We start from the raw sequence: 24,422 nt of genomic DNA on the forward strand, positions 1-24,422 counted from the left end.
TTCAGCGCTCCTGCTTGACTGACGGCGAGCCGCCGCTACACGACACCAGGGCCTGCCGCCGATGCTTGGCGCGCTCGTTTTTCCACCAGTTCTTGAGGTGCGCCAGTTCGACCGGCCGCTTTCGGCCGTCGGAGCGCACGCCGAGCGAGTTGAGCACGTTGCAGTAATCATGTAGGAGCGCGTCCGTAGGGTGCTGGCAGCCTAGGAACCAATTTCGTAGCAGAGGTACCTCCTCGACCGTATGAAAACTCATCTTGTGGTTCGTCTGCTCACCGATCTGGCCCGGACCTATAGGGTTAGAAAACGTGGATTTGGGTGGAGAAAGCACGACAAAGGCAAAGTGACGTAAAAAAAAAAGGTGACCGAAGTTCAAATGTCATCTATGGCAAGAATACATGCTTTATTTTTGTGAAATGTTTAATGATATACAAAGTGGCTCATCAGCTTTAATTTGACATCATGCTTGCGTCACCATTGTCATGGATCACAGAGTTTGGGTCCTTTGAATGTGAAGGATACAAAACCTACTCTTTCCAAATTTTTGGTGGGTAAAGTACACTTATCCCCACAAAGTGCACGAGCGTCATTAACTGCTGGAGAGAGATTTCCAGAGGAGAGCACGCTTTTTGATTGATTTGCTAGTTTAATAAAAGTCAGTTAAAAGAATGTTGAACGTTCGGGAATGATGCAATTCCTGTACGAGATGCATGGGGATATTAGAATCTCGCTGGAAACGGATTAACCAATGTTATGAATAACCGGGGCTCGACTGCTTGGTTTGGGGGTCGACTGCTTGGTTGCTTGATCACTCGATTGGTGGAAAATTTTATTCTTGAGCGAGAACTTCAGAAAACCGTTCGAACGCATCAGCATAATCTGATTTCTTCTTCTAGAGAAGTAGACATCATGTGAATCTACGCGATGTGAGTGATATTACTTGACCGATATAGATGTGAATTGTGAAATACTTGCAAATTGACTGTTAAATAAAGAGCTCACATAACATTGGTGTTTATAACATTGATAACATTGAAGTTCAAGAACGTATCCGGGCAATTACCCCCAGAGGGCAATTATACCCCCGGCCAAATACTGGTTGGTGGTAAGGTTAGAGTAAAGATGAGGGTTAGGGTTAGGTTTAGGGTTTGGAGTTTGAATTAGGGTCAGGGTTAGGTTCAGGATTAGGATTAGGGCCAGGGGAAGGGTGCGGGGTAATTGTCCAGGGGGTAATTGCCCCAGACCCGTTTAAGAAAAGATGGGAAACTACATCTGCGATATAGCTTAACGCCGTCGCAAACTCACTCTTAACTCTCTGGATCTTGAAATCCTCATACCAGATGCCGAATTCCTGACATTTTTCCGTGCTGATGGAAGCCTTGTACTTGGCGTTGGCTATATACGAGATCATACTCTGGAAGAAAAAAGGATCACAAAATACAGGGCACATGAATTTTATATACATCTTCACAAAATTTCCATTCACTTATTTACCTGCATGCTAGTCGATTCTTGGCTTGCTGCTTTAATCGTTTTCAATTTCATCATGAGCATATAATGATATACACATTATGAATTATATTTCTAATACTAAGATATATCACCAATTATCACAATCATTCATTTCAAAATAATCATTTCATATCACCGTATCAATGACAATCAAATCAACGATGCCAATCATAACAACAAAAACAAAATACCAAGGGAGAGCATGCAGCGATATTATATTTTACAGTGACATGTAGATACAGAAAAAAAAAATCAAACACGAAGTCCATCAATGACATTTATTGTCCTGTAATAGCACTTGAATAGGTCAAAGCGAAATGACAGCGATCAAGATCGGAGTCTAACGCTGAAAACAAAAGTCCACTCTCCAAGTTCTTTAGACTGAGTTGAGGGACGAATCCAAAATAAGATTAGGGACTAATCCAAAATTCGATTGAAAATCTCAATTCTTTCTCAGTCTGATTTTAGATTGGTCCCTCACCACAATCTTATAGAATGATTTCCAATCTAAGGAATTTAGAGAGTACACTTTATGGGCCTCCTCACCTGTGAGAGGGGGCATATCTGGGCCAGCTTGGATTGCTTGAAGTCCTTCAGTAGCTCTACGACTGTGCAGCGGACAGCCTGATCAGTCCACTCCCGCCGCTTGTTGTCACTGCAAGAAGATCACGTGATAGAGTAAAATAAAGAATGGTCAATTCAACAAGGGCAAGAGATCAATTTGATAATGGATTCAAATCGATCGATTCACTGCCATAGTGATATGATCATGATCGATATGCCTATCTATTCATTTTTTATCTATTTATCTATCTATACAATATATCCATGAATATGAATATATACATATATAGTTATATACCAAAAAGATGTATAGGGCCCACCTGATATCAAAAGAAAGGCTGAACTACAAAATAGGTTGCATTCCACCAGAAGACGAAGACATTAATGACATTATCAACAGGCTTTAAGAGAAATAATTTTCTTACGTATTCAATCAATAAAGATATTTGAATGCATGATTAATTACAGAAAGTGAAAAATTGAAAACATGCAATAGTTTGTTTTTTTTCTCGATCACGCCACAGGCAAAAATTATATGTATACGATCTTTATTATGCAAATTGCTGACGTAATCATGCTGGTCAGGTCGAGTACATTTTCGATGAGTCATACAAGAGATTACAGGGGCGTCTTTTTATATGTGACGGATAATACCCACACAGGGTGCACAGAATATGATGCACACCGTCTTGCCCCGTTCTATTTTATCTGGATCCAAATTCTTGAACAGGTGCACATGTAAATGGAAGGTACAACTGAAGGGGTCTGAGTGTGAAATATACAGGGTGTAGATATGGGGATGGGGGAAGGGAAGTGTGAGTAAACCTGGGGAGTAAACACAAAGGTTTTGGAGATATCTATATAGGTGAAATGTAGCCTGACGAAGTGTCTGGAATTACGAGTTCCCATATTGAGATAAGATATATATGTTACTCGATAGTGTGTGTGTTTGTGTGTGTGTGTGTGTGTGTGTGTGTGTGTGTAGGGAATTTCAGTATAAATTATTACATGGAGTTGTTTACACAAAGGAAAATCTTTTTGAGTTTGGTTTCGTTGCAAATAACCGGTGTTCTTTTTGTGAGCAATCGGTAGAAACATATAAACATTTATTTTGGGATTGTGTGTATGTTAAGAATTTGTGGCAGGAAGTGATAGATAGGTTTGAGATGGCAGATCTTCGAAATATAGAGTGGAGAGATGTTCATTTTGGTGTTACGGGAAGGGATCCAAAAGTAAAATTTTATAATACGATAATTTTTATTCTGAAATATATTATTTTTAGATCTAGGTCGGAGGGAAAAATTCCTACTTTGGAGGAAATTTGTAAAAGAATAATAAGTTTTCGGGATGAAGAAAAAGAAATTGCTATAAAAAGAAATAAGTTGGGATTACATTTGCTGAAATGGGAAAATGTTTCTGAAACGAGAGCTTAAGTATTGTTTTGTTTTCTTTTTCTTTTTTTAGTACAGTGTAGTTATCAGTAGTGAAGGCAATATAATGTGTCATTGGCCGCGCGCGGGGAGGGGTAAGTTTTTGTTGGCATAAAGGTTATAGGATTTTATCAGCAGTAACGAGTTTGATGAGTTTTGTTTGATGAATTTGAATGTGTATTTGGAGCGGTATTTGGGTGCGGGCGGACGATTCTTTTCTGCATACGGCCCATTACACGCTTGTATGTTGTACGTATCAATCAACATTTGGAAGTCGTTTTCATTTGGGTGTGTTTGTGTGTGGGGTGTATGTGTGTATGTGTGTTTTGGTGTTTGGTGTGTATGTGTGTTGGTGTTTGGTGTGTATGTGTGTTGGTGTTTGGGGTGTATGTGTGTGGTAGTTGTGGATGTATGTGTTTGGGGTTGTGGTGGGGGTGTGGGATAGGTTTGAGTGCATCGGGGTTGGTGAGGATGGGGATTTGATTTTCAATGAAATGATTTCATTCTAGTTTTGTATAACGTATTTTTGTTGCTTTTTTATGTATATACCCTTATATACTCGATTTATAATCGAGTTGTTATGTTGAAGAGAGATGATTGGCAGTATAAGTATACCATAGTCAAAGATATGTATATATATATATCTTTTTTTTTGTACATGTCAATACTTTCTCGTGAAGAAATGGTCAGTAGGATTGATTTATAATCGAGTTGTTATGTTGAAGGGAGATGATTGACAGTAAAAAGTTCGTAATGGATTTGTCTTTTGAATGGCATTTGTACCGTTTTTATGTTCATGTTACACCCAGAATGGGTTGATTTATGAATGATTTGAATGAAATCAATAAAATATCATTGAAAAACAAAAAAAGTCTCTCTCTCTCTCTCTCTCTCTCTCTCTGTCTGCCTGCCTGTGTATATGATACGTGTGTTTGATTTTGATTGGATTTGAATGTGTTGGTATGATAGTCATGATAACTTATTTCAGTTCATCATTTTCAATACGATTTCTTCAGGAGAGCAGTTATTCAGATGCTTATCAAAATATGTATATGATGTCTTTTCTCCACAAAGCTGGCTTTAAATTTGTCAAAAAATACACGGACGGTCCCTTATTGTTGATAAATACCGGTTTCGTATCGGTCACAGTTCTTTAGCAGTTTTATGCCCCGGTCCTAGCTCGTGTCGGTTCCATTCTCGCTCATTCCTTTGTCTCTCAGCACTTCATTAAAATGAGATTTTACATCTCCTCCTGCTAATAGCCATGTCGACACAGCACGCGAATCATGCGGGACAGAAATGACGATATTCTCGGTTCGATCACTTTTTTTTTAAAATTTCTTCAATCGAATTTCAGTGCCACAACATTCACATTCACAAAAACAAAACAAAACATTGTACAAAGATCACGCGTTGTATCTGAAGTGAAAATACACACGCGCGCGCACACACACGCACACACATAAAAGGACAAGTTCACCTTCATAAACATAAGGATTGAGAAAATGCAACAATATTAGTAGAACACATCAGTGAAAGTTTGAGGAAAATTGGACAATCGATGCAAAAGTTATGAATTTTTTAAATTTTTGTGTTGGAACCGCTGGATGAGGAGACTACTACAGCTTGTGAGTCATATGCGTACAACAGTATAAAGAAAATATAAAAGAAAATTCAACATATTTTCACTTTTTTCGCATAATAAAAGAGCAATTGACTTGCCTCTTTCTAAAGGCAGGGGGAATAATATTACCCATAACATTTATCGGTAACGAGTCAGGGGAATGTGTACTTTTTTCAAAAGATGAAATATTGTGAAATTCTCTTTATATTTTCCTTATATTGTTGTACGCATGTGACATCTAAGTTATTCATACACTGCAGTAGTCTTCTCATCCAGCGGATACTGCACAAAAACTTCAAAAATTCATAACTTTTGAACGGATTGTCTGATTTTCCTCAAACTTTCAATGATGTGTTCTACTAATATTGCTACATTCTCTCAATCCTTATGTTTATGAAGGTGAACTTGTCCTGTGCCGATAAAATTAAACGATTTACCCCATCAAAAAACTGGTTATGATTCACCCCACCTTCTTCACTTTCTCAGTCACTTTCCTTCACTTTCTCTGCTCTCTTCGTGTCCCTGTCTCTCTTCTCCCTCTCTCTCTATAAATATATAATCTCACTTTCTTTCTCTCTCCCTTTCTATCTTCTAATCACAATTTTTTCTCTCTCTGTAAGTCTGTAAAACTTCCCTCATATATTTTCTTACCCCCGTGTGTGTGTATTTTGTGTATAATCATGTGTCACTGTGTTTGCTCCTCTCTCTCATTTTCTTTTTCTCTACATGAAGCGTGAAATATCAAACTGTAGAAGGGCCTCCTTAATCAATCAATATAGCAGTTGTTGCAACGAACGTTCTGAAAATGTTGTGTACAACCTTCGTGGACTTGGAAATCACCACCGACCATAATCGCCTCGGCCGCAGTCCAAAGAAAGCCTTAATTTGAGCCCAACGGGACAGACCTTGCAATCAATGCAAGGGAACCCTGACAAACCGATCACGAATACACTATTACACAACACCTCACACATGGGTTTCTTTACAGTGTGTGATAGAAAAACAAAGAAGATTATCAGAAGCTTCAGAACATTGTTGATGGTTCCAACATATTCATTATTTCGTCCAATAATCACAATTCGCTTGAAACCAGGTCGTATAGTGCGTCGCTTTTGCTACAAGACGAAAATTTGATTCTTTTCATAAGGTGGTATATCGTAGAGAACTCTCCTCGGAATAATAAAACCGGAAACTTCTCTATGATGGAGGTGGAATAAATATAATTGATTTGCAGTGAAGTTATTCGAATCCGGGAAAAAAAAGAAAATCAGTTGCTATTTTTGGTACAAAATTGCAAAAGGGAAGTGTATTCTCGATTGACATGCGTGGGGTTGTATGTTTTTTATTTTTTTCCCTAGAAATTATTACTCGTGAGGCGTATTATACCGTGTAAGATTTCACGTGATGTTGGAAATATAATTTTTTCAACCATACAAACTTTCGTGATGTTGGGAAATATTATTTTCCAACCATACAAACTTTTGTGATGTTTGCAAAAGGGAAATCTTGATCTATACCATGAATCGAAGCGATTCGTACGGACTATACACACAGCTTGAAGTCAACGTGACTCACTAACTGATGATAAATGAAAATGAAATGAAAATGAAATCCTTCCCTTGAGTCTACAGAGTAAATTCTACCGCACACTTACCAATGACATAGAACCATGAGATTCGCGCTTTTGTTTTGCTTCCTGTTTCGTTTGCAAATAATTAATGGTATAAGTGATAATTCTACGTTGAATGAAGTTGATGTATACTGGAATGTATCTAATGATTACGATATCAATACGGATTTATTGGTTTGGCAGCAGAAAATATCCGTCTATATCGAAGTCCTTTAACCTTCGCCAAAATCGCTTCGGTAAATTGATAACTTCCCACGGACAATCATTCTTTACACGTTACGATGAAATTAAGATCAAGGGGAGCACTTGGCAGCCCTTAATCAGTTTTCCACAAAATCTCATCAAATTGGCAACAATTATAGCCCCGTATACGTCAAATCCAATTTCATGTCATCTCGTAGAGAATAACGAAGAATGTAAAGATACATACTACTTTGCAAGAGGACCTTTAATTCTATGATGTCTCCTACAATTATGCACAATTATGTCATACTGGCATCATCGGTATCTAGAACGGTGACACGAGCACCCAGCCCTACCGCCCCCCCCCCCCTCCCGAAACGGAAAACCAACAGCAACATCAACAACGAAGAATAAAGTAAATAATACTAGTAATCATCAACGAATAACTATTCAAATCAATCTTTAGAAAATAACAAACAATTAGAATAAAGAGAAAGGAAATGATTTAAAAATGCGAGCAGAGAAACATTAATCATTTTCCTTTTGGTTTATATCAATCTTGGTTTTATACGCAGTTCTAAATATCATGATGGACATATTCTTTCGTTTTATCCTTTTCTTGATTCGCAGCATGAACAATCAAAGTTTGTGTGACTTTCATAAATACCAGTATTCATTCTTTTTTTATTTTCATATTCGTGGGTACATATCAAATATATGCAAATTATTTATAAAAAAAACACAAAAAACATTAAATAGATGTCCAAATATTGTATTTGATCCCAAAGTTGTCATTGTTGGGGCCCTTTGATTAGCAAGATTGTATGTGTTTAGCAGTGGCGGATCCAGAGGGGGGCGCAACCGGCGCACGCCCCCTTTATTTTTCGTGAAAAACAAAAGAAATAAAAAGAAAAAACATGAAATAAAACCCGGAAGTGCCACCAGAAATATTAGTCACGCCCCCCCCCCCCCCCCTTTATAGAATTCCTGGATCCGCCCCAGTTTAGTGTATTTTCCCCTGGTGACTTTGATTACACTCAGGGACCAAAATTTGCGTCGTGCTATGATACGTATTTTGTATTCTTCTATATTAAAGTGAACTGTCCTCTTGGAACCATTTTATTATATTGATCTGTTCTGTTGTAACCCATCAAAATAATGCACCGTTTTAAAAGTGAATACATGTAATAAGAGCAGTTCAATTAAGAAAAAACAACATAGCGCACACACGCATGACAATGACGATGACAATTAGAACTTCTTCAACATCACCATCACCATCATCATCATCATCACCATCATCATCATCATCATCATCATCATCATCATCGTGGATTGGACAGTGGGAGTTCTTGTTTCTAAATCACGTCAGCACTTTAAGCTTGACGTGTTCTTGCACGACCCCGTCGTTCGAAACTCGTACAGCGTTATTACCATCACTACTTACACGGTCTTTTTAGTCGCTAACTAGCGACTGCTCAGTGCAACCGACGCCCACAGAACGGCGCAAGAGAGGGAGCATTTTCCGGCACTGGTTTGCATTAATGCGTAACGTGGAGTAAATACATTATACACTGTATATTACAATTACATAATCATCTTTGTGTACTTAAACATTTAATTCTGTCCAGGGCATAAACATCTTATGTCGAACAAATCTAAAGATATGCAAGCAAATCGTAGATATATGAAATAAGTGATGACAGGAATTAATTTGTTCGTCTTTATTATGTTTATTATGTCGGTCGATGTTTATTTTCTTTTTCCGTTATTTTAACAGAGTACAATATTCATGCAATGTTGTTCTACCATTTTGTAATAGTTTCCATACTTTATATTTTCAATTTTAACTGGACATTGAATTAGAAGCTAACAGACCGGTTAGAGAGCATAGAATTGTTTTATGTGTATATGATGCGTGCATGTATTTACACATGTATTATGTTTTGAAAACCTTTTCATCTTTGTATAGGTCGATTTTGCCATTTCGCCCTAGAAAAAAACAATGCTTATCAAATCCTTACACCCCTAAGAAGTGAGGGGAAAATAAGCAAATGAATAAATTGAAACAAAGTGAAAGAAAAACTATATGAAACAAAACAATGTCCTATACTACCACGTACAGCTGTCTGGTATGATTCATTGCAGTTTGTTATAGGACGAGACTAAATTTAGATTGACGATATCCGCTAAATCTCTAATCGCTAATGTTTCTTTCGTCTCTATTTATCTGCATGCACGTGATCTGGCAGATTTCAAGTCTTTGTGTATAGCAACATACTCACCGCAGTTATTTTGAGTTTATTCGATCATTACCCGCTGATCCGTCAAGGTAACAATAGCGATTGTATTGATTGTGTTGCCTGTGATGACAAGCTTAAGCCCCTAATTATATGTGAAATCATGAGTTAATATTAGTATAATAATGTTCATTCATTTGATTATTATGTTCCGTCTAATCTGTTCAAGGCAAAGCAACTGTATTCATTGATTTTTTACTTGAATTGTTCACCCACAAACTAATTGTTCCTTCAGTTTTCCAAGTCTTTTCGCATAATGTCATGTAGATATCTATTCAGATTTGTACTCGAGTGTCTACAGTCTATCAATATTAATAATCAGTTACACATTAAGGGGGAGGGGAGTGTCTTTCCAAATCGTAATCGAGTTCAAGTTTTATTGGAATTAAAAAAAGACACAGAAAGGCATATTTATACTTTTTCTATTAAAGGCATAATTTACTACTATTTGCAGATGAAACAAAAACACAGCATTAGTGCTTCAAAATAGTTCTAAAATGTGAGTTAGGGATAGAAGCAACCACTAAAAATTTGAATCAGTAAAATCGACGTTAAGTATATTGTTAGACATAAAAAATGTGAACAATAGTTATAATAAAAATATGTCCAGACTAAACCGTCTACAGTACGGCGGTTTATTGAGAAAAATACTGATATCTACTTACATTCTAGGCTTTATTGCGAAAATTTTATATCATGCATATGGTAGGATGTTTTGTGGTGCAACAAACCTAGCATATGCATCACATGTGATATCTTGAACATTTTTGAAATCACTGCTCCCAAAGGTAAACACGAACTTTAATGTTTATCTGAGCTGTTTGTTGGGTGGACGTTACGGAGCTTCACTTGCAGAATCTTGCAGAATATATAAAGGTAAGATACCGCGACGCAAAGAATTGAATAATACTGAATACTGACCAAGCGCTGTCATTGGCTATTCGGAATCGACCAATCAGAATCGAGGAGTTGGTGAATGGGGCAATGACCACTTGGCAGAAATAAGAATGTTCACTTTGGAACCCGTAAAAGCAACTTTGCGCATTCTGGTACAGTGTACATCAAATGAAAATGGGGTTTGTTTGTTCATCCGGAGCAACAGACCACTCTAAAAGGAACCTAACACAGAAGAACATGTAATATTTTTGGAAAACACTGTTAAGATTTTTCAAAGCCCCCCCCCCCCCCCCCCAACAATCTCAGAGGACAGTGAATTATTGTAGTCAATATCACAAAACTGGAACTATAACTTCCTACGTCTCAAGGTTCGAGGTGGCGAAGAAAGAAATATGTATTTAGATATTTTAAAAAAACCCTACATAATGTAACATTGGTTTGCGTTAATTGTCCGAACTGAACACTTGGTCTTTCGGAAAACTATCCCTTTTCGTTTTATGCGCATTCAAATTCGTGTTTGTAGCGGTGGAGTGACTTCGGTGCAACGATTTCACGTAGTGCTTTTAAAGGGATCGTATAGTTTTGGTTGAGACCTAATTTCAGGTTTCTAACATTTTTTGGTGAGATAATGAGAAATCTCTTATGAAACATGAAAGAGCATGTAATTCTATGAAGAATTCAACGTTTATTTGATGAAAATTGCTTTTGAAATGACTGAGATATCCAAAAAAAAAAAAAAATAAAATACAGGGTGGGACCCACACTTTATTACGATCGCTTTGTTTTACTTTGTTTTTGGATGTTTCAGTCATTCCAAACCCGATTTCCATCAAATAAACTTTGAATTCCTCTTAAAATAGTATGCTCTGTACTATATCATAAGTGTTTTCTTGGTATCTCGCAAAGAGTTAAAAGCCCAATTCTCATCTCCACCAATACTGTATCATCCCTTTAAGGCACCAAAATCAACGGTATCGAGTTCAACTTTGGATGTTAACACTCGATTTCGTGTTTGGGCATGACTTTCAAAATTTGTGCATTCAAATTAGTGCGATTAAATGGTCTAGCTCTTCAAAGCATTTTCAATTTCGTTTTTGAGCTATTGATTTTCACAACTTAGCATTCAATTTCGTAAGCTGGTAATACACACAGGCCTACACATATTGTATATAAGTAAGATAGATTTTGTCCATTTAATAATTGAAGACGACTTGTAATTTTTATCTTAGATTTCATCATCATGGTCAGCATTAAAATTTTGTCTACTTGTACACACATTTTTTTTTCTATTTCCCAACATTTTCAGTGAACTTCAATAACAATCCTTTTCAGTATAATCATCACAATATTTTTTGGGGGCATATCTTTAATCTACATCTTTATTTTCATCATGATCACCAAATTGTCTTTAAAATCTTCATTTGACATCTTTGTTTTCATAAGATCTTCAAATTGTTTTAGATGATCTTCATTCTACATATTTATTTTTCATCATCTTGACTTATTGTGTGATTTACATTAATTGTAGACGTTTTTAACAATCAATCTAAAATACAGTTCAAGTATAGTGTGTTTTTAATGGACATCGTACAGGTTTAATTTCAATGCTCCTTTTATGAACTTGTTTGCCCATATAAGCGAATTTGAATATTCAGAAGGAGCTTTTTTTATGTAAAAAGAAATCATAATTTGTTCTTTCTATGGTTCAGTGAAACATATAACAATGTTTTAAAATATGTATGCGTACGTTTAACGAAAAACGTGGTAAAGCAAAGGAGTTCTTTTTCTTTCGGCATTAGAATATAATGTACATTATATTTTCACACTTCTGTTCGTTTGCATGTTCACTTGTGTGTCTGGTGTGTTATTGCAGTGTCATTTATGTGGGGTCTCATATTACATCATATTGACCTCGGGTCGCATATACATTTTATTCCACGTCTGGCTGACGGCAAACCTCAACCCCTATGATAGTACTTAGCTACTAGTTCATTGCATGAGATATGCAGTGGTTGAGCACAAAATCAAATTCAGATACATGGACATGTCATTGTCGCCGCAAACTCCCCTATGTCAATATTCCGTGCTTTATTGTGAGGGCCCCGAAATTTTCACACGCCCCACCTCTTGTCTATCTCCCTCCCCTCTCTTTTTCAATCTTCATCAATTCATTTTTCTCTTCAATTTGACTTTTTGAAATATTTCAACATTGCTGTGAAAACACACACACACACATATAATTAATTAATATATATATATATATATATATATATATATATATATATATATATATATATTACACATCTCAAACTCTTTCTCAACTCAAAGAATTGGTTTTTTAATTTTCATTATGCTGTGACGTCATGGGTGGGCATGCATACAAAACTATATTCCTGATCCTGATCACGCGCCCACACACACATATATACACACACTCTCTCTCTCTCTCCCTCTCTTTCTCTTTTCACTTATACACTTTTCTTTTCTTTCCTTTTTTTCTTTTTTTTTTTTTTTTGCTGTAACTCTTGGGGGAATTGCTTGCTAACAATTTTTTCTCAGGCACCTTCTGTTAGGTTTACAACCTTTACGGCCCTCTTGCTTTCTGTGCAATGGCCCACAAAGCAGGTGCATTAATATATGTCTGATACACAAATATTTCTATACCTGTGCATGTATGCAAATAAATTGTGCAATGGTCACTAAAAACATTTTTTCTTCTCTCTCTCTCTCTGTCTGTCTCACTCATTCCCTTTCACCAAACAAATAAAACCATTCTTGCCAGTATTTATTTTTCTCTGTCTATAGTGCATTTAATTTGGCAGTGTGTATTAACACATCTATTTCATCATTTTCAAAAAAACTCTATGTTACATAATATTACCTGTACATGTACTATATCTCATTAGTCTAGACAAGAAAAAAAAAAGAAGAAAAATAGTAAAAATTTCTCCCCTTCATATCAGTTCAGCTCCAACTTTTTTTTTTTCATTGACCTTTTCTTGTAGGTCAAAAGAAGAAAAAGTACAAGCACAATGCTTGTCATCATATGTTGCAATACATATTGCAGATAAAAATAATCATACCATCATCTGTTCAAAAAGTGATTTGTCTCAACACAATCAAATTCATGCTCAGCAGCTACGCAATCAACTAAAATGCATTTATAAATTCCATAGAAGTTTGGAAAATTCCTATTTGGCTGCGACAAGATTTCTAAGCACATCTCGGTCAACTAAAAAGCATATATGCAACATGACGAAGCAAAATTAAAGAACTATAATACTTGACCAGAATTTTCACCAGACAGCTGGTCTATGGCTGGCACTGTGTGCAACAAAATCATTCTGAAAATGAAAGCTGTCAAATATTCAAAACAAATTCTGAAACTATAAGTTTGATCCGACATTCTGTCGCATACTTGCTTTTTATTTCACCTTCTCCCCCTCTCTCTGTTGCTATAAGGTGTGTTGCAGGAACATCAATAATGCATGAATTTTAGGGTGAGACTAGCATAAGTGTGGAATTAGCAAACTACAGGGAGATTCTAAGAAACCAAAATACTGTATCCTTCAGTATAAGAGAACAAGGATGGATCTCAGTGCCTGACATCAGCAGCTGTGAGTCAGGACCATTCTTTTTTTTTTCAACTCCAGATCAGGGGGGGGGGGGGGTGTTTCACAAAGCCGTTCTTAAAGTTAAGAAGGACTTAAGACCGACTGGTGATCAGTTCTTGTGCTGAATTACTGCGATTCTGATAAAGTATAGCACACAAGAACTGATCACCAGTCGCACTTAAGTCCTTCTTAACTTTAAGAACAGCTTTGTGAAACATCCCCCTGGTTTCTTTTCTGCCTCATCATGCATGTCAATGGAAACATACACAAAATGCTGAGAGCACGTAGAATTTAATACCTTATGTTTTGTAAAGGGACTTTACTTTGTAGGAACCCCATCATTACATGTCATTATCAGTTCATGAAGTTTTGAAAAACTTATAACCCCCCCCCCCCCTCCTTGGGGAAAAATATAAACTTTATAATATGAATACATCCGAAACTTAGAGAGAGAGAGAGAGAGAAATATATATGTTTATATATATATCTATAATATATAAATAACTTTCTCTCTCTTTCAGTTTCGGATGTATTTGAAAGAACACGAGAGAGCTCAAAACTTGTGTCAATATGCACCATTTTTTTGACAAAAGGTATCCGGAGGTCTCTTGTACAGTTACAGTGCCCCCAAAAGACACTGATAATGTGATTAATTTGTCCAATGTCCTATTACCCATTGCAGATGCTTTTGCAACTTTCACAATCTTTGGCACAGTCTGAAAAAAAACACCAGAAATCAATGAATAGTTTTGATTTACTTGGGACTGGTCCATTAATTTGAATTAAATTCCAGAATGTATGAGTGATCATTCGCTGCACAGTCAGCTACTCAGATCACACAATCGTGCATATAATACTTTTTGAGCTTTAATTGAACACTTTGCAAGTGCACAGAGGTGAACAAAAATTAAATTACTACAAACTCAGTGAGTGACATTCTTTATCACACATAACACTACATGCAGGGCCCGATACTATTTTTTTTCTCAGGTGGCCCATTTGGAACACTGAAAATCTTTAAATCTGAAATTTTGCTGACCCAAACTGAAATGTAGTGGCCTGAAATAAAAGGAAACATAGCAATCCATTCTGAATCTTAGTTGTCCGATCGGGCCACCCAAAGATAAGCTTTTTGGAAGTTTGGTTGCCCCGTCATCAATTTTTAGTGGCCATGCCAGAAGCACTAATGTTGTGCCCTGCTACACAGCACAGTGGCGCTATTGAGCTGTCCTATAGGTCTGCAGCTTAGGACATCCCTTCTTTGTTGCCTGTGCGCTGTTTGATTATTTAAATGTTTGGCACAGCAATCAAAAAAATGATGAATTCGTAGCGGAGTGATGGCAGAGATGCCTGTTACAAAACAACATTCAGAGTCTCATGACTGCTTTCATTCTGGTATCATTAACTACATTCCATTGTTCACAATTTGTCACATCATTACTACGGGATTAGCAGAGAGTGAGTTTAGATGTAACAGATTGTCTGAGATGGATGACCTGTGTACGAGGGCAACATACATGAGGCAAACAACTACCCAAACTGAGTTGAAAAATGAGTCTGAGAAATTAAGAAACAAAAGTGCCAATAAAGTGCTGTCATTATATCTCCTTCACAAATCATTTACAATTAAACATATAAACCAACAATACTTCAATGTCCGATAGTGCACTGAATAGGTATTACTGTAACTGTCCGTATTGTGAATATGAACACATCCAAAAAAAAAAATACGCTAAACACATTTAGATAATGGAAATAACTTAGATACTGTATTTCAGAGCAAATCATAAATTCTACAGAGTATTGAAATATAAGCTATGATCAGTGATTCTGAAACAATTCAGAAACTAGGCCAAACGTAAATTGGCAACAAAGCACCTTGTTACTACACTCTTAATTCATCCACGTAAAGTAATTCAATTGTGCTCGCCCTGTTGAGGTCTCCGCCCAGTTTAATCTGACCCACAAATTAAATCATCAATACAGTACACGAGACTTTGGTAGCATGTAGGACATAGCAATCTAGCTCTTTTTGAATTAAAAACTATTGTTAAACAGCACATTTCACATCAAACCCCACAAAAATCAAAATCTTTTAGTGCAGACTACTGAGGAAATGCTTGCTCAGCAAATCATCAATGGACAATTGAATAAAATGACTGTCAATCAAAAACATGATCCCTCCCTCATCCAGCCCCCCCCCCCACCTCAACAGTCTTACCTCAAGCTTCTTCTCCAAATCACGCAATTAAACTCCCCCTTACACACTACAAAGTTTAGTAATGTTAACTAATTGCATTTTATACAGACATTAATGGTCTAATGAGCCTGAACCACTAAAAGCTTTAAAAACCCTGTGCAGAAAACAAAGATATGCAACATAGATTTGGTCCACACTATACCAGCGGAGCAATTACAAACTAAAAACATTTGCAAATAAGAGAAAATAAAACTTTATGGGATCTTAAAACTCACGTTCACTTTTCTGGCTATTGCACCTACATTGAAGGCATCCAAACACAACTCTGATATAGTCTAGATCAAGTGATGTGTATATCACCAGGATTAGCCATGTCAAACGGGACTTTAAAAAAAAAATGCTGTAAAATGTTAACATGCCCTTGAGCAGACACTCATGTGACTGATTGTACAGCAATCAAGTGCGAAACTTGCCAAGAAATGGCGATTTTGGCACCTTATTCTGTGTAGCCTCTGTGATTATCCCAAGAACAAGATCCCCCCATCAGTCCCCCCCCCCCCCTCGAAAAAAAAAAAAAAGATCCCAACAAGCAAAAGTTTGGTAAAGTGCCAATGAGCAATTTCCTACTCACTAATCATACTACTACAAGCTGCCGCCGTGTAAGAACAATTGAATTCTTCACATCACCTACCCATTCTAGATTTACAAACACAAACACAAACACATGGGAGCAAAAAAAAGAATTGATATCTCAAACTGAAATATGAAATAAAGAGCAGAAAAGGATTTGTGAACCATAATCATAGGTTCAGGTTTTTAATCCTACGGTACTCTGATTGTACTAATCTCTACGAAGCATTGCATTCATATTTTAATCTGGAGACTACATGTGTACCATCCTGTTCCTGTAAGCCAGTCATACAGATTATGTTGTATTGCTGCCAGGCCTACACTACATGTTATTTAGACAGCCTAAAACAAAACAAGAGAAAATGCAGGCATAACATAAGAGACAACTTCCTTAAGAAATACATGTCATAGATCTTTCACTAACATCATAGCAACTGCACTTGTCTTAGTGAATATGGCCAGGACATGTTGTGACAATCTTTTCTTTTTTTGCATTGTTGGTGTCATTTAAACAAAAACAAAAAAATACTGACATTCTTGCATCCTCTCCCCCTCCAGATCACAATAACCAAAAAAAAAAAAAAAAAAAATCTAATTGATTATAGCTGACAATACAGTACTACAACAGGCTAAAATCATCTGTACTTGCAAGTAATTTGTAGATAATCCGAAGCAGTTGTTCTTGGTAAGTGTGAAGATTTTACTGTATTAGCAAAGCGAAATTTTGATCATTAAAAGTTATATTGTCTAAACTTGGACACTGAAAATCTGAATGACTCCCTCCCTCCCTCTGGAAGAAGTAAGATGAACTTCTTCTTAACTTAACAGAAGCTGCCACTACCACGAGCGAACAAGTCTTCGATGAAAATTAGCCGCGGATCAGATGACCACAAACTGAAGATTGCCGAATCCCGAAATAAAGCCGACGTGGTCAGCGCCGCGCGCATCCTCGTCAAATTTCAACACTCGATGCCTCGAACGAGATATCGGTTTTTGGCATCGGCACAGGGGCAGAATAGAGATTGTGTCACCAAAACTTGCTGCTGGATGGCTAATACACCAAAAAGTCACTTTCAGAAAAAAAGAAAAGGCTGGTGCAGGCGGACTTAATAGGAAAATCCACAATAATACGCTCTCCTGGAATTCGCTAATGACTTCTTTTGGGGGGCATAGCAAGGTTGGAAAATCAAATTTCGTTGATATCGCTTCCATAATTAAACATCATTAATATCATTTGGCCAGATTTATCCGACGAACAGATCTGCTTTCAGTCGCCCTCCACATGCTGCTAATTTGCAAGTTCATTCCCACTGTGCTGCATGCAGCTAATTGAAGAATAGTTTGTTTGTTTGTTTTTAGTGGAGAGTGAAATCATGACTTTAATTAAAAGATGAAAGATGCCTTTCAAACTTTTGCTTCCAAGGATTATTGCTTTGGAAGTCAGGTCACACAAGTTATTAAAAAAAAATGTACATCTTGCTCAAAGCTCACAAATAAGCTTGACCAATCAGGTGACAACTCATACAGATGTGGAAAAAAAAAAACTTCAGCTACAATTACAGTATTTTGAGCAAGTGAGAATTAGTACTTATTAAAAAAACAAAAAAAAAACAAGGGTGTTTCACAACATATCTATCCACTGGAATGCCATGATAACTTTTCCTTCTCACATGGAGTGGATGCAGAAACGCAAAGTGGTTTGTTCTCCTCACAAGCTACCGTGTCTCAGCAAAATGACAAAACATAACTATCATATGCATACTGAAGAAAAGTAGGAGTGTGCCTGAAGTTGACAAACACCATGTGCATCATTTGAAGAAACATACACATGGAAATCCCTAGAAAAAAAAAACTTCAACACAACCTTTGTTTTCTTTTCTGGATTATCCACAATGAGAAAATATTGAGAGGGAATTTCATATGAATGCACTAAAAATGGTCCAAGCATTGGACAGTTCATTTACGAACAAATTTTATTCATAGGCGAAAGACAATATAAACAGTCGCACTGGAACCCTTTTGCTCTTTGTAATTAACTGAATCTAGCTTTACATCTGTGGCATTTCAGAATTAAAGGGAAATATGTCTCTGCATAACAAATGGTGGCAAGATTGTCTTGAAGAAAATTTTGATTACAAACTTGTACCAGGCCTGCAACAAACGACCAAAGCATAAGGTGGATATTCGCTGAGGTACACAGAAATGATTTTGCTTGTCTGAATAATGTCATCCAGCAAATGCGTAATGCTGTATAAACGATGCTACCCACTACAACAAAGAAGTGTTGTTCAGGAGGGTTACCATGGCAACGTGCCACAGACTTTTGATTTGACTGACACCTGGCCAATACCGATCATTGCAAAGGAATATTAGGGTGTCAGTGCCAATCATATTTACTGGCTTATACCCATACACACGTTAAAAAAACCCCAAGACCAAACATGACAATGAATGAATATGTCCCATCCATACAGTCAATCCTAACTATGACAAAAGCAATAGTTTCAGAAACAGAAATAGCTTCATGATTTCTTGAAAGTGCCTCACAGAAAGAATAGAAGTTAACATTGGCTAAAGGTGTACCTGGGGAAAAAAAAATCATATAATACAAGGGGGGATTCCATCATTAATTCCCAAAAGGGTTTTCTCTGAATGTCACAATGAACACAATAGCATTTCCAGTCATTACTAAAAATGAAAATGCATTTTCATTAAAACTTAAGGTGTGAAAATAACCCTGTTGACAATGGCTTATTCATTTGCTGAATACTTATGGGAGAGTGTGGTCATGATGATTGTGTGTGGGAAAAAATATCAACACACAAAAAAAAGGCTTTATTAGGAACATTGAGTGATAGACATTTCTTACAAGGTTCTAGATTCCTCCATGATTGGAGAATTCAATTGTTTCTTTGATTCAATAGATATGATTCACGACAGCTTATATCTAGGAAGACAGAAATAATCGTGTCCCAAGATTTGTAATACTCTCTTTATTGTGGGGGGGGGGGGGGGGGGAAGATAGAGAATGAGGAAAGATAGAGAGAGAGAGAGGGAAAGAACCAACGGCAGACTCGTCCTAAATCCAAAAAGTACAATTCTGTAAGAGATCACATTCAAGACTTTCTCTCTCTTTTTTTTCTTTCCTAATTTGAGCCATCTACACGGGCTTACAACTTACTGCCAGCTCAGGAGGGCTGATCCATGAATTGAAGAAGAAGAAGAAGTAGAAGAAAAAAAAGGAACTGTTCATCGATGACAACTTGCAATGTGGGAGAACCTCAAAGGGATTAGTTTGCAGAAAGGAAAATCTATCTTGTCTGCACACTGCATTTTACTTGTTTTCTTTCCTGTTTTCCGTCTTTTTCTCCTCCAGCGAAACCTGTAATGCTGACGGGTTACATGACCCCATCTGGTCTGGGATTAACGTCGCTGTCGAGGCGCTACGAAAAATCGCGATATCCAATAGCCTCTTCTTAATCTCTTGACTGAGGGCAGACAAGAATTCAAAATATTTGCACGCAGAAAAGAGAGGACATTTTTTCAAGACACAAGAGACTTTTGCGGATAATATTCAAATAATGAATTGGGCCAGCATTCACTCAGACTGAAATTAAATAGAAGCGTGCTGCAGTGAGCGAGGTAAACCTGCACATGGGGACCCATAAGGGGTAACAGAGACAGTGGTCTTTGCAAACAGGTGACCACAGTACACAGGTTGTCTGCTATCAGTATTCACAACTATTTGATTTCATGACATGATATTTGATAGAGATATCAGGGCCTATGTATCTGACACGTGTACAATTGCAAAAGGGTCATTTCAGGCTTCATCAAAAACTGACTTATTCAAGAAATAAATCAAGGAAAAACCGATGCAGGTATCGCAAAGTTTTCTTTCACTCTCAGCTTACAATTTGACTGGTCATTACAAAAACAAACAAACAAACAAACAAGAAAAAGAATGGCTTTCATGTGAAATTCCCAAGCACTGGTACAGGTAGAAATAACCTCCTATGCTGACATGTAAGGCTGCTTCTGCAGCCTGTGGCCACTGTACACAGCAAAATACTGTCCAATGGGGCAACAAATTAGGTGACTGCATGGGCAAAATATTCTTCAGGTGACTGCTATACGCATGGCTCTCAAAGCATTATGTTGCTCTAGAGGAATTCATACTGGCTGCATAGAGCAGGTGACCACTGCACACAGGTGGGGGCACTAAAAGAGGTCTGACCGAAGTTGCAATGGGTCACATGCGTAGGGATCTTCTCATGTGTATATATGCATACATAAGTACATGGCACAGCTATTAAAATGATTGTACGGTGATGTAAATTTTGATTGTCATGGAAAGGCAGCCAAGGTTTCTGCTCAAAATGTTCCCCCTCCTCCAACCCCCAACCCCAGTTATTCATAACATTCTCCACTTGATATACACTCCCAAGGATCTTGATATCTGAAGGAAATGATGCATTAATCATGTCAAATACACACTTTGTGTACGATAAAATTTGTGTGGAAGAGTTTTGAAAATGCATGTGCCATCCAACCACCAAATTCAATGGCTGGCATAACCTTTTGAGTATGGGGGAAATTACCTTTGCAATACTGACAAAGTAGAATCATATAATAATGAAAATATAAAATTCATGTCTCACAACTGCCTCAATTAGATGTGCCTCTCATTTCAGAAAGTCATTAAAAAAAATGAAAACAAACCCCCAATCCAGGTGACTACAGTGGTATTCAAAACATATCAATAAATAAAGACAACACAATCAAAAAGTGTTAATCTCGCAGTCTGAAAATGATGTCAAATCTGAACATTAAAAACTTCAGAATCACTGTCTACCCTCAGTGAAAACTGCAAACAAACAGCTAAAGTCATGACCCGGCATGTTGTGTCGGCAACGGAAAAACTCATTTCCTGAAGGAATAAAATTCGGAGAGCATGAAATTCTTGAAAATCTGCATTCATCACTGCCAGGTATTATTTCATTCTTCACCTTATGATGTCATAAAATGTATCCTTTCTCACATAATTTCCTCCGTGTGTGTGCATTGGTTTTTTTCCCTACCCTAGGAATTCGTCTGAAGTTGGTTTAATCCACAGCTCTCTCCCTCTCTCTCCCTCTCTCTCTCTCTCTCTCTCTGATTGTCTTGTCTCTCGACACTTAATATTCATGATGCCACATCCTTATTGCCAATTTGAAGAGCGCTCTCAGTAGCATGACACGGGTAAAACGTGACGAATGCAGGCGATCGGATGCGATGAAACATTGTTCACTGTCCATGCAATGGCGCTGCGGAACATGAACAAGCATGAAAACGCCAAATGAAGTCGACATCTACATTGAATGTTTTATGAGATGCGACATATTATCATGATTTTAAAGCACCGGCTTTAGTTCTTTCTTCCCTTTTTGGTTGCCAACTTTATTATAAGTTTTGTCGGGGGGAAGTAGAGATTAAACGAGAGAGTTTGAGCTATAATGGTCCCCCAAGATAGAGCACTTGATAAGTGCTGAAAACAAACCATGAGACAGTGCAGCATCATGTTGTATAAAACAGAGTCTGCCAAATGGATTAGTGGAGAATGGGGGTTGTAAATGGCGGAGCGTGATAAAGTATCTTCAAAACATTTTCCATCGCCGGCTAAAACAACAGGAAGAATCTCCAATGCCTCCAGTATATCCTACACTCGTCAACTAATAAGGGTCTAGTCATTTATATCCCCGATGAAAAATGCCACGGTGTGATTTGATGGGCTTTTTTATTTCATTCCTCCCAAGATTGGTGCTACACCAAAGAGGGAAAAGTGTGCTGAACAAGGCAGCTGGCTTTGCACTCCGAAAGCCGTCACTTCCTCCGCATAACGACACGCATTTAGGCGCGCAGGAAGTTGTTTTGATGTTGCACGAATCTGCACAAATCCCCACCGATTTTCTTTGCGTTCTCTTCTAGCGACGGGAGGAAAGGGGGAGAAGAAAAAAAGAAGAGCACAGAAGAAAGGGGTGGGGTAGGAGTTGAGGGAAAAGAAAATGTTTATTTTGCAGAGCTCCCTAAATGCTTATCCCCGTTTCCTGCCGCTCTATTGTTTCATCAGCGCCGCAGGAAATCTCGGGGATCAACTCATCCCCCGTCGATGCTGCAACCGTTAAAGTAGCCGGCTCACAGCCCCATGTACATCCACTGCTCTTCTTCTGTTTTTGTGCTTGAAAGGCGGCCGTCTTTGACTGTCGCCATGTGTTGCGTCAAGCTCATGAAAGAATTAGCAGGGGGAGCGAGGGTCGGAAAAGGAGGGAAAAGGTGCGTAGGTGTACTCATCGGAGGCCAACTCTATCCCCCTTTCCAAAAACAACCTGCCTTTCTCAGACGAGATACATCCCCGCAATCTCGGAATCATCCAAAGCCCACAACTAGCTAGCCTTAGCAACTTCTGTGGCAGCATTACCTTGGCCAAGATAAAAGCAGAATAAAAATAAGAAGTGATACTTCAAGAGGGGGAAGTAGTAGATTTCACCATGACAGAATATCGTCAATGTGTGGCATAAATTCCAGACAGCTTAAAAAGCTTGACAATCAAGGGCTTCTCAGAGTTAAACCTTCCGGGGGGCACCACTTTCATAAGGATGACGAACATCACAATTTTAACCCCCTTCCAACCATCGATATGAAACGTCTTAGCTATTATATCTGATACGTTTGCCTCTTGGCATGACAGGGTTAAATAGACATGTGGTAAAGCCAATAATCACTTTTTCTCCGGTATCCTCGTCTTCAAAGGGCATTTCCAAATGCTGCGATGAAATCTTAAACAACATCTCGCCCACCGCTACGGATTCCCTCAACTAAGTTATAGAAGAATTCACCATCTTCAAAACAGAGATAAAATGAGTACTCGAGAATGCACGCAGCAATACCCAGAAACACAAGAGCGTAGAGTTTCAGAACGTAATCGCATCCACATCCAAACAGACTCCATTTGACTTTACTCAATTTGGCATTTGTTGTCCCATCGTTACCAGTCAGTCTCCTTGACCCTTTCAAAATTAATTGCCGAGTGGTATGCGTGTTTGCCTGGGTAACATGCACATTATTCACCTGGGCTCCTATGAAGATGGGGGGGGGGGGGGGTGTGGCAAAAAACAAGAGCTAACGTCCTGGGCTGCCAACGTCACTGCATCAACGTGCAGGGATGTTCCACTGAGCATTCAGGTAGATACTCGTTCGAGTTATACATCTTCAGCCTAGAAACAGAAGGGCGTTACCACAATTGGGGGGGGGGGGGGGAGGGAGGGATTGAGTTATTGGTATCATCTTGTAGAGCTCGATCTCCTCTACATTATGATGTCAATTTCAAATTATTTCCAATTTTAGTAAAATGTTACAAATCAAAACCACATGGGCACTATTTTACCAGATAGTTAGAACAATGCTTATATATCTACCCACTTTTGATTTATAAAGTAAACTTTTCATTTCATGAAAATTGATTGCTTTGAATTTATTTATGCTCAAATCTTAGAACCCGATAGCGCCCTTCTGGTTCTCACCTGACGATATGTCAATATGCAAACCGAATTTCTGAATCAAAGAGGTTCTTCAAATCATTCTTTTGTCAATACATCAAGAGATATCGTGGAGAATCAAGAACTGGTAGCTCTAGAACACTGTGTTCACGTTTCTTGTCAACTAGACTGTCGTGCGCCCACCATACTGTGATTGAAAGCAGTGCGCATAAGAAGATCGTGGCAAAAGGTAGCAGATGAACTGTTATATACAGATTAATCGTTTCCGGTCCACCAGCCTAAACTCATTTTGACTTGTGTATATAG

At 37.8% G+C, this 24,422-nt stretch overlaps 1 protein-coding gene across 1 annotated transcript; it reads right to left on the bottom strand.

The window, feature by feature from the left end:
• Position 1: 1 nt before the first annotated feature.
• Positions 2 to 22,830, bottom strand: LOC139735590 (uncharacterized). The gene is made up of 4 exons (XM_071646346.1): positions 22,760 to 22,830; positions 2,056 to 2,164; positions 1,303 to 1,411; positions 2 to 288 (listed from the first exon to the last, which is right to left on the bottom strand). The coding sequence occupies exons 1-4, from the start codon at positions 22,828 to 22,830 to the stop codon at positions 2 to 4; spliced, it is 576 nt and encodes a 191-aa protein (XP_071502447.1).
• Between the last annotated feature and the right edge of the window lie 1,592 nt (positions 22,831 to 24,422).

The sequence above is a fragment of the Diadema antillarum genome, unplaced genomic scaffold (genome assembly GCF_040938485.1).
Source record: "Diadema antillarum isolate AM-2024a unplaced genomic scaffold, OU_Dant_1.0 seq00000586_RagTag, whole genome shotgun sequence".
Classification (NCBI taxonomy): Eukaryota; Metazoa; Echinodermata; class Echinoidea; order Diadematoida; family Diadematidae; genus Diadema; species Diadema antillarum.

Coding starts and splice junctions, on each gene's coding strand:
- LOC139735590 (XM_071646346.1), bottom strand. CDS start 22,830: ATGGCGACAGTCAAAGACGGCCGCCTTTCAAGCACAAAAACAGAAGAA. Junction 2,165..22,759: donor CAGTGGATGTACATGGGGCT/GTGAGCCGGCTA, acceptor ATCTTCTTGCAG/TGACAACAAGCGGCGGGAGT. Junction 289..1,302: donor CAAGATCCAGAGAGTTAAGA/GTGAGTTTGCGA, acceptor CTAACCCTATAG/GTCCGGGCCAGATCGGTGAG.